Source organism: Pygoscelis adeliae, unplaced genomic scaffold (genome assembly GCF_000699105.1).
Source record: "Pygoscelis adeliae isolate BGI_AS28 unplaced genomic scaffold, ASM69910v1 Scaffold42, whole genome shotgun sequence".
In the NCBI taxonomy this organism is placed as follows: domain Eukaryota; kingdom Metazoa; phylum Chordata; class Aves; order Sphenisciformes; family Spheniscidae; genus Pygoscelis; species Pygoscelis adeliae.
The window spans coordinates 778125-789983 of NW_008824283.1; the positions used below are offsets into that span (position 1 = coordinate 778125).

Sequence of the window (11859 nt, forward strand, 5' to 3'; positions counted from 1 at the left end):
TAAAAACTGGTCAATACTGTCTGGTACTGACTGGCTGGCTGGCACAAAACGCAGCACTGAGGAATTCATTATTCCCTGGGCAGACAACCCATCTCTAGCCTCTGTATTTTTGATCAAAGCGTACCAGCATTTTCTGTTTATTTTTAAATAGCCATTCTAAAGGATTAGAAGTATCTGCGCGGAGTCACCAGCAAAACTTTTTAGTCTTGTTTAAAACTAGTTTCTAAAGGCATTAGCTTCTAAGTTTGCATCATCTGAAGCCAGTGGGAATTGAAGTGATTAGCATCTTGCAGAACTAATCCCATTACAGCTCAATTCTGCAAGATCTGCATTTCCTGAAGCACCCACAGAAAAGAATGATACTCAACATCTATTTAACATTTACAACACCATCCCTCAGATGATGGCACAAGAGATTAGCGGCTCAGACGCCAACAGCAAAGTGCTGGTCAGTGCAGTGGGCACAGTTTGATTCCTACTAGAGTACTGTATTTTGGGCAGCAGTTTTTATCACAAGGTACATGTGCATGTTCCAACTCACGGTTCCACTTCGCAGAGCTACTTCCAGACCAACCAGAATTATGCCTCATTGAAGCTCAGCTGTTTGTATCAAAGTACGAAAACCAACGATGTTTGGGGAATTCCTACCAAGGATGCAAAGCTCTTGAATCCTTCATGCATGGTTCCTGTTGAATAGTCCTTGAGGGGCAGATACGTAAAGTTGTAACACTTCACAAGACTTTTTAGACATCTCAAGTTTAGATACTTTAAATTGAAGGCTGACACTAGCAAGCTCTTTACAACACCAGACTTTTTCCTTCTGTTAGTATCAGATCACAACCATGAGACCATTAAAAAAGAATCCTTGTCCGTCCACGCCCTCCTTGACTCTACTCTGGCCCTAGTCTGGTTATCTTTTTGTCCCAGCTGCGGAGTGGTTTCTGACTTACATGATGCATTACATGTGCCTCAGTGGTATTCTTCTCATTGAAGATGTCACCTGCCCAGTTAGCTTGATTTCACAGCTGTGTGTTGGTTTTCATCTTTGTCCCTATCAATTAGCAGCAGAGAGCACTAAGTAGAAACAAGTTATCTAACTACAATTCTTTGGCTAGGTTGATATGCTTAAGGCTGTGCAAAAAATAGGAACGGCAGTGCTAAAGCTGCTGAAAGGCTTTTCCAAAGCTACACACGATTTCTAACAAATACTCAACAAGCACCAAATTCACAAAATTAAGTAGTTAGCATTCAACGTTCCCTAAAGACAACATCTGGACACAAGCAGTAAAAAGGGTTCTTCTTACAGCCCGATTCAACAGAGAGCAATTCTACAGTCCTCTAGACATTGCCCTTTACACTTCTGCAACATTGCACATTGATTTTGTACCAATTTTATGCAGTGTTCAGGGTACTCGGCATCTCTCAAGCGGTTATACCCTCCCTCACACACCCCCTACAGAACCATGCTCCAAGTTTTGACTGGAACAGGACTGCAGAACTTAGCCTAAAGCACTTTACACATCATATAGCCAGACGTGTGGTGTACACTTCATCAAAATCACTTCCCCAAGGCCCATGAGCTTCAGCCACAAAGGAACACGTTTCTACAGGAAGCTTAAAATAAAAAAGTTAAGAAGAAACATTGAGTTAAAAGTTTTATTCATTCAACATCTCACATTACAAATATTTAAAAATTATATGCATACTGGTATAAATAGTCATTTGCAAACTATTTAATAACATTAATTTTCACTAGCACTTCAACAAATGAACTCTTTAAAAAAAGTAACTTGTGTTATATAACTTAGAGTAGAACATACAAAAATATGAACTTAAACGTGAAAATGACTTTAATAAAAAATGAATTACCCTTATTTAAAATGCTATAATAAATACTACAACCTCCCCATACACAGTAAAAACTATATGGAAATTCAGCCAAGTAGTACAATTAACTGACATACTTAAATAACTTTTCCTTCTGATAATATGAGCAATACATCGGGGGGAAAAACATATTAGGGATTAGTAAAAACTAGACACCCACTTGCTAAAAGTTTCACTTCCAAAAAATATAACAAAAAAATCTGATGAAAATTATAAAAACTAACTATACTTTAAAATTTAAAAATATAAAAAATAAAACAGTTGAATACAATATTGTCCCAATTCTTACAATGCTATCACAGTAGCTTTAAAATAATAAAATAAAGCAAATGACCAAAACCTTTTATTCCTTTTTTTTAAAAATAATCTCAAATTTACATTAGTAGAAAGATTGATTTCTGATTCTTTTCTTTAGAAACACCAGCAAGAAAGAGGATTTACTAGAACAGTAGAAAATGACATTTTTAAATGTCTGCAATTAAAAACAAAGAATTACACTGCAAAGATCTTCCAGAAGTCTGAAATAGGTATTGCACATAACTTGAAGTTAGCTTGCCACAATTCATCACATTCAAGTTTTAAATCACCTTTTAACAGAAGGTTTTAACTCTTCAAAAACAAAAAGGGGTGAATTATCAAGTCTTTCCAACAGCATCCTTATAAAACGCTAAATTCATTCACTGCAAGTTTTAAATTTGCATTCTGCAGAGGTCTGTGTATGGAGAAGTATATACTATACCAAAAAGCACGGGGCAGTGGGGTTCCTTTACATATAAAATAATCAGAAACACTTTATTTTACATTGCAAAAATAACCATGTGATTACTCTGTAACTACATTGTAAATACATGGCCAGTGCCATGCTAGTGTGATAAAACTACATGCTTATTAACCCCTTTGCAAATTGAAGTGATACCCTAAGACTGGTAACCTAATTACATGTTAATTATGTTTGGAGCTACATGGTAACCCCAACTACAAATCCCATGTAATCAGAAGGACATGTAATCACTATTTAAGTACAGAGTAATGTATACAATTGTTTATGCCCTGTAAATCGAAGTGTAACCAAATAATCTGTAAACACGCTTGTCACACAATCACAAGTGAATATTAGTAGAATAACAATTTCTTACATTAGTCATGCATACTAACATTACATGCCTGCCACTTAGCAGGCTCTCTTTTATTCTTTAAATATAATTTAAAAGAGCAGACACATTTCTGCATCAAACACCTAACATCAATTTTTTATTAATATTAAAAATGGCTAAACATTCACCAAAAACGTCTGCATTTGTGTATAATTTTTAAAAACTTAGTAAGAAGCGGTAGACAATTTTGATGTTTCTTTACTTTTAAATTTCTACACTATATTTATGCATTTAAATTTCATGGGTCTAAAGACTGTCATTTGTCACTTTCATGCTTTTCTTCTTTAATTCTCAACTTTACATATACTATTTCTTAAATTATATGTACACCAAATACCTGGTGCTGGGCTAAGATGTTTAAGCAACATGCTTTCTTTTCTCTGCAGATTCTAAAATAGCATTGCCAGTGCACAACATCCATAATTCAAAATGTATGCAGAGCACTGAAATGTATAAAAAGCAGAATATAAGAAAATAAAATTTATTAAAATTATTTATATTAAAAAATGAAGTATATGAAGATCTCTCAGTAATAAAAGTACAAAAAGCTACTCTTTGCAATATGAAAAATTGAGGTATTGCATAAAGAGATATCCCGTCAGTGAAAAGTGTGCCTAAAAATGCTCACTGTTGGAAAAACAAGATATACAAAAGTAGTGCATAACAAATATACATTATGTGCATGACAAAATAAGTTAGCTACAAAAACACTGTACCGAAATTCAGCAGGTCATGTACAAAGGGAAAATTATTATTCAAAGCTAGTTCTCAAACAGTGTTATTTCTTGTAATGGTAACCCATCTCACCTGTTTACTGGGTAGGATCGGCACAATAGCACACCCCAAGCCACCTACAAGCGTTAAAAAAATTAAAGGAACATTCCAACTATAATTATGTACTTCAGAGAAAAAAAAGTCCCTGACAATCTACACAAGAGCACTCTGCATTTGCATTACTGTTGTCAATATTTTCAGGGATTTCAGTAAAAGCAGCTCCCTTTCTATACTTGACTAGTAGACAGCAAATGTCTCCATTTTGACCTTTGGAACTTGGTAAGGTATAGTTCATTAAAGCCTGTATTGAAAATAAAAACTGCTTCTCATAAAGATAATCTGGGCTGGGGGAACGGGATGAGGGGGGCCGACAAAGGCTTTTAACGGAGCAGATGTTTTCCAAGCAGTGCTGGGGCAAGTCTTTGGTTTGAGAGAATCTAGGATGGTACCATGCCACTCGGGCAGTTCAGAAGATTGCCACTAAATTTGTTTGTTTGCACACTGCTAAACAATCATTTGAGAAGTTGGCCAGGGCATTAGTTCAAAAGTAATAAAAATAATTTTCAGAACTACTCCTTCATTCAACTATTTCAAACTAAACCCCTGCACCCGCTCTTTATCATTCAATTAACATGTACTGTGTTAATGCTTCTCAAGGTAGAACTTATTTATAATAAAGCAGGCATTAACTTAGCAATGTTGGCACTTCAAATACCTGTGTGTCTTTATTTCCCCATATTAAGTTCTGAAGAGGTGGAATCTTAGTTGGGATTCTTTCTACAGGAAGAGTAAGAAAGGCATATGCACACTTGCACCGTTCCATGCACAAATTCAGAAAACAGTGCAAAACAAGACTTGGAAACTACATAGGTTCATGCCTTCTGTTACAACTAAGTTAGAGGGTATTTAACTTTACATCCAAGATGGGAAACAAATAAGCAGCCAATTTTAGTTTGTGTGACACAATGGAATATCAAAACTTCAGTAAAAATCAGTGATATCCTTGAGGTATCTTTAGGTTTTTTACTTTTTCACGTCAAAATGGAGAGCAAAGGCTGGCCCCTGATGAATGTTAGTATATTAGGATATAGAGTTATATATAGCCATCAAAAATAAAATCTATATATTTATCCTTCAGGAGAGGAAATGCCAGTTAACTAGTTGTCATTACTCTAGCTTTGGTAGGATTTCTAGGGCTGTAACCAGACAATTGAGTTCTCTTAAAGAAAAAAAAAGTGCACTCCCCCCTCAGTAGTAACTTTACTCAACTTTTACATTCAGGAATTCTTAAAATGTAATCATTTTGATGAAAATATAGTAAGCTCTGCCTATCTCATTAGCAATTTGGATGTGGGTGGTAGTCAGAGGCACGGTCAGATACATACCGAGCTAAAATTTCAGTCTCAAAACCCTTAACAGATTTAAAAAAAAAAAAAAAGATCATTATCATAATGCTGCTTCAACTTTGCTCATGCATTTTTGTTGCTTTAAACATGCTCTTTCCTGTTGGTGGGTAAATGCTAACTTCATCCATTGCTGGAAAAATTTGAAGTCAAAACAAAGAGAGGCAAAAACAGGCTTCCCTGGGGGAAAAGTGTCAGAACAGACTGATAGTGTTATTGTTACATGGTTATTTTAATAAAAGTATTCTTATGTTCTTTATTAACAATAATTTAATTAAAAAACCAAAATACTCTATTGTTTCAATTCTCTTTTCTTAATATTTTTCTCTCCTCTAAGAAAATGTTGCATGAAATTAAGTGTTCTCTTGGTAGTAAAGACAAGAGAATGCAACTCACTTGCAACATGTTATCAATACGAAAAGGAGTTCCCAATACAGTTTTCAATGACAAGATTCTACAAAATACCCATATTATAGGTCATTCTTTCATTATACTATTGTTAAATTACAGACTACTACAAAAGGACATGCTATCTTGAATAAGAGAAAGGGTAGGGTGGGGTAGGGACAATCAGGATAACAGAAGAGTGCACTTAATTTGAGGCCTGCATATGAGCACTGCAGTGATCATTTAGTTCCAGCGGAATGAAATATGTCTTGGGCGATCTCCTCCCTCCTTCACCAGGGGCTTGTGGAATTCCCTGCCAGCGCGTGAATGGATAGCAGCCCAGCAATATTCACAGTAATACTGCAGACAGGTAACATTAGCACAGAAAAATGGAGCAAACTTTCCACCGCAACGGGCCCCCTGACATTCATCACAAAGCTGATCATCCAAGACATATGGCTTAACTTCCACCTGTATTCAGAAAATGAGAATGAAGTTTACAATTCTTAATAACAACGTAGATAATGACAATTCCACACAATTTACTATCTGTGTTCTAGCAGGGTTGCAATCACAGTTCTGTAGTAGGGAACATCACACTCAAGAATTTTCCCCCTCACTACACATGATCATCATCATTAAACACCCAAAACTACAGGCACAACTTGAGAACAATCTTGCTCCCACTGTCCTCCTTGATCCTTAAAAAAAAAAACAAAAAACAAAAGACCCAGAAACCAATGCTGACCATCGGTATCACACATGCTGTCATTGCTTTACAGAAAGGACCAATCAACCTATTGTTACAGAACTGATATGCAGACTCATAACCCTGGAGAATTCTGGGAGTTTATTTTTAAGTATGGTGATGCACAATTAAGCTCCTACCCTTTCAGGTAGGAATGTAAACTGTTTACACAACACTGTAACTGCAGATTAAATATGCACGTGGTCTGCAAATTCCCATGTCTGCATTTCCAACTTTAAAAAATTTCATTTATTATATTAATAAACAGCACACTTCTGTTTTCTTTTTCTGTGGCTTAGTCCTCTCAGCAAAAGGAAACCTATCTAATCTTGTTGGGATCAAATGAGAAGCTTAAAATGGGACTTATGGCCACCTATGCTGTTGACATTAAGGGCCAGATGATGAGCAGTAATTCAGTACAGCAGACAAGAAAGGAGAAGAAACATTTCTTCAAGTTCTTAACTGATAATGACTCACAGGAACTTACCAGCTGGTGCTCCAAGGATACATCTACACTGCAACATCTGCAGGCTACGAGCTTTTAATCTAGGCATTTGCATACCAAAACCAAGCCTGCTGTACTGTGGGCTACAAAACCTTGAGCTACAAAACTTCAGAGCACTTTCTCTGTGACAGCAAGGCAAAGCTTGCTGCTTGCAGTATCCAAGCTGGCTAGAGCACAGCTCATTTAGACATGCCTATGTGTTTAAATCACAACTGCAGCACTGCCATTCCCTAAAGGCTCAGTTTCACCTCAAAACCAGCAACCACCTCCACTCCCATTCCTTCACTCCACAGAACTGTGAAAGGTCCAAGTGACATATTGGAAGCGCAACACAAAACTTCACGTTAAAAAAGTATAGGTACAAGTTCCTGTTCTAGAAGTGTTTGTGAGCCTTCTCTGAAGTTCATTTAATTAGGTGTTTTCACAAACATTTCCAAATATCCAGACTGTGACTGGTGTCTCTACTGTTAACCTGTTATCTCTGCATCCGGCTTCGGGATGCTCCTTTCTGTATGTCACAAACCTCAGAGGTTTGCCAGCTCATTCCAATAAGGACATTCACAAGTTCCTGTGTTTTTAAACTTACCCAATTTTATCCCAGTCCAGACAGGGCACTGCAGTAGTTTGATACCCTTTGTGCTTATAGTACATATAAACTACTTGGAGACAGTACAGCAGCCTTCTTTTTGGCCTCAGTGTTCCTTCTCTTGCACTGCTAGAGTTCTTTCCCAAACACCCCTCCATGCCAACCCAGAAGAATGAAATTGTGAAAGAGCAGAGGCAGACAAATATTCCTGACACCACATTCTCCCTTCATCACCTAGCTTGCTATGTAGTTTGAGGTTGAGTGTTCATTGATGAGTGTCGTCTTCTACAAGTGCTAAGAGGAGAACCTGTAAATATGCTACACATGCCTCCTTAACGTGGCAATTCTGCTGCTCTATTATGTCTACTCAGACATATTCAGAGGCCAAAATACAGCACAGGTAATTATACCTCTGCTTGCTTTAGCCTGTTACTGCAGCACTGGTTTTTGTGCAAGTTTGCAACCCACAGATAATAGCCAGAGTCTTCAGCACATTTATTCAGTGTGTGCTGAAGTGCATGTGCCAAATATGGCCTGCAATTGTTACTTGTGCTAGGTGTATCGAGGTTGCTCAACTATAGAGAAATAGCTTAAATTACAGCAACTTCATCAGGCATGCTTAGGGTGGGCAGCACTAATCAGAAGCTCTGCAGTGGTGGGTGCTGCAGGCCACTGAGTATTTAATCTGCATTATCTCTTTGAAGGGCACACCCTTTAGTAGCACCTCCTTACCTAATTTTACAGGTAATCCCTTCTTGTTACTAATTTTATTTTTACAGAAAAACTTTATTAGAAGAAATTATTAATAAAAGTAGTATTGCCATTGTTGCACTTTCATATCTCTCATGCACCCAACCCCTGTTACAATGAATCCTCTGAGCACTTATCTCCCCACATTTCTTCTTAACTACACACAAAATGGGGAAACAAGGAAGAGTGGGAGGAGAGAAGGAAGGGGAAATAGATTGCAAAATCTTTGCTAGAGTTCACAAGTACTTACTTAAATTTGTAGTCCCACCAGCTTCAATGGACCTATTCACCAAGCATCTGCTTATGCAAGCAGAAGTTGCACAAGGGCGGCCCAAATTATTTGTTCGAAGCCATACAGAACTTATTCCAGAGCCAAGATCAGAACAAAGACATTCCAATTCGCAGGCCCACAGTCAAATTGTTGTTACAATTCTTCTACCCAAGCTTTATAGCCAAAGTAGAAGTGAAATGACAATCAGCTAATCAGTGAAGTTTGGGGGTTTTCCTCTGTAGTAATTACAAAATTAAGATCAATAATGACAGTCATCTAAGAAAAATCCAGAGACAAAAGCATGAATTCGACAGAACGGTAGATATAAGGATCCAAGTTTCTCAAAATTGTGGCCCAAAGATCACTGTAATTGGCAAAGTCACATTTTATATAGATGAGAGGGCAGAGGCAAGCAATCTGCAGATCCATTTGGCATATTCCTTTAATTTGTAATAATAAAGGTATAAAATAACCGGACACAGCCTTTACGTAAGCTGTGGAGGATGACTGTGAGGCTGTAATGCACACTAACAAGTTTACAATGCATTACTATGATGCTCTTTAGGAACACTCAGCACACAATGTGTAACAGTAGGGCCAGATTCTGCCCACTCTCCCAGAAGTTCTGCAGAACAGGAGTAAGAACTGCTTCACCCCTGGCAGATACCTTACTCCCTGACATTATACAAACACTACAAGTGCAAATACTTGCAGTGGGAGTATATGACGAGTGCAATATTCTTATAAAAGGGCAAGACAGCTGACATGCTTCCCATTATGCTAAGCAATTTGAGAAAGTCTGCTTCACAGTTGCCTCCCACGTTCCAGAAGCAACAGCTCTGTACCACTCTTTCGGTTTTATTCTGTGTTGTATCTAAGTGGCACAATCTAGCCCTAAATATGCAATTAATCTGATATAACATTTACAGTCTTCACAATGACACACATTTACATGGAAAAGCATTTCTAGAGAAAGCACTGAACAAAAATAGAACATGCTTGAAGACCTTACCCGTTTATCTATCTCTCCATGCTGCAGCTGAACAAAGCGAGCACTGATAGCAGCTATGTAACTCTGTTGATTAGAAAATGCAACCCGCCCAGCTCCTTTTGGGTACTTCAGCTCAGGGTCTGTGTCAATTCCAGCATAGCACACCCCTCCATACAGCCGATCCATTATCATTGCAAGTTCCACTAAAGCAGAAAGGAAAATGAAACAGTGGTGTAGACTTCGTAATTTTTTCTAAAAGCATCAAATGAAACAGTCCATTTGTATTCATGTCCCCCGCTTTAAGTGTCAAGAACACTTAATACTTCCCTTGCTGAAATAACTTGTTTCCCCCGTTGCTCCCCAAATCAGACTGCATATTCAACATGCCCAGTGCTGCGGAACACGCAGTGTACCTGCTCGTAAAGGCCGAGGAACACCACCAACAAAAATGGTTTTTCGTGGGTCAAGAGGCTGTGAACCATCCATAACAAAATCACTATCACTAAGGTTCCAAGGCCGGATCTGAACCTACGGACAAAAAGCCTTTTTTTTTAACCATTCACAATTCGAAGTATCTCAGTAATATAAAATTAAAACAGTATCCTACAAAGAAGAAAACCTCTTAAACGGCTGTACTTTCTAAACTCATTTTCTACTCGTTCAGTAATCATTTCTCAAAACGAAATGGTAGTAAGCTCTATTAAGACAGACCGCTTGGTCATGCTAAATTTCACCACTTCCTTGTTACCCAAATTTCTGGGAAAAAAACCACCCTCCACTTAGACATTTACTTAATCATGACTGAACTGTGCTGTATGAACCACACTGCTGCATACGTATCTATGCGATTCATGTTGTTCTAGCCACATGTAAGCACTAGACTAGCGTTATCTCAATGCAACAGGCTCCAGTGCACAAAGTTGCGTGTTTATTTACTGTGCAAAACTAGCTGCTTCGTATTTGCCTACAACTGGCCAAATTTGAAGTACAGGAATATAGTAGAAGTCTCTCCAACTGTCAACAGACGCGCATCAGTCCCAAAACCATTTGTACTAATAATTTACAGTTCGATGCCACTTTATGGTTTTTTGGATTTAATTTGTCTCTGTCAAAACACGTTACAAGCAACACTCAGACAATATGAATTCTACATATAATAAGCATAAAATACCTGTCTGGAAATATATTTATTACATCAGCAATGGTGAAATTCAGCAAACCTTTTCTAACAAAAATACAAATTGTAACTAGACTAAAAAACTTCATAATGTCTAGTTTCAAAATAAGTAAGTTGGTCTTCTCTTTGAGAACTTAATTTCACACCTTAAAGAAATTTAAACATTTGCACTCTGAAGACAGAAAAAAGGAAAAAAGGCATCTGAAGAGAACAATTTCTGGTTATCATACAGGAATTGTGCAGGCCCTGACAATTCTACCTACTGGTTTGTCTTTGATAGTCGGGCTGGAAACACAAAGATAGAGCTTTCCATCTTCTTCAATACATGCATCAATCAGTGCCTGTACAGAGCTTTCATCTTGGAACAGTAAAAATGCATATCCTACAAAAGGGAAAACAAACACGTAACTTCTTTTGTCTATTTGTCTATAGGATAATAATTTAACCCAGAATTATACTTAGCACCATGTCATCATGCTACCATACAGTAAGGGACAAACTTTAAGATGCTCTCACACATTTCCAACCCAGACTCCCGGAAGGTCTCTGCAGAGACATGAAGGAAAGCAGGGAGCTTGCTGATCAGCACACACTTTCCCCATTTCCTTTGAAAAGGATAAGCCAGCAGTATGAACTGAACAGAAGCCACAGCTGTAGAAGCAAACCTGCCAGGATGGTTGTTAATATAAGGTACAAATCCTTCCCAGCTTCTGTGGAGGGCATTTAGTCCCTTTAAAGAGGACTAGTCTTGACTATTATTACAAAAATTAAGAACGACAGGGGGAGAAAAAGGAAAATGGAATGAAGTAAAAACAGGAAATCAAGGAAGAATTCTTTTAGTGCAGAATAATTGCAAAGCCACATTCGAAATTCCACCAGTTTATAACAATCCCAAGGATTCAACTTTTTTCCCCCTAAACATTGGGTCATTGTCACAAAAATCTGGTCTAAAATGGAGTCTTATCAAGAAAAATTATTCTAAAATGCTCGTATGTTATTGGTTATCAGATATTTACCTTTAGGAGGAAAATAGGATTTGCTCTCTGCCTTGTGTGGCCAGTCTACAATCAAAGGTCCAAAGCGACGAAAACTAGCAGTGATCTCATCTGTAAAGAGAGAAGGGAAAAGGCACGAATTGAAATTAAAATAAATTGAAGACATTTGAAGAACACTGATTTCAGGTAGCTTCATCCTATAAATAAACATTCCGTGACCCTAAAGGTTCA

The 11859-nt window shown here is 37.6% G+C and overlaps 1 protein-coding gene across 1 annotated transcript in view; it reads right to left on the reverse strand.

The window, feature by feature from the left end:
- Positions 1 to 1642: 1642 nt before the first annotated feature.
- Positions 1643 to 11859, reverse strand: part of CPEB4 (cytoplasmic polyadenylation element binding protein 4) — a 45158-nt gene continuing 34941 nt past the window's right edge. The window contains exons 4-8 of the mRNA XM_009318473.1: positions 11650 to 11739; positions 10897 to 11015; positions 9870 to 9984; positions 9478 to 9659; positions 1643 to 6076 (exon numbers count right to left, since the gene is read on the reverse strand). Coding sequence (XP_009316748.1) covers positions 5849 to 6076; positions 9478 to 9659; positions 9870 to 9984; positions 10897 to 11015; positions 11650 to 11739 — 734 coding nt within the window. The 3' untranslated portion in view covers positions 1643 to 5848. The remainder of the gene's footprint in view (positions 6077 to 9477; positions 9660 to 9869; positions 9985 to 10896; positions 11016 to 11649; positions 11740 to 11859) is intronic.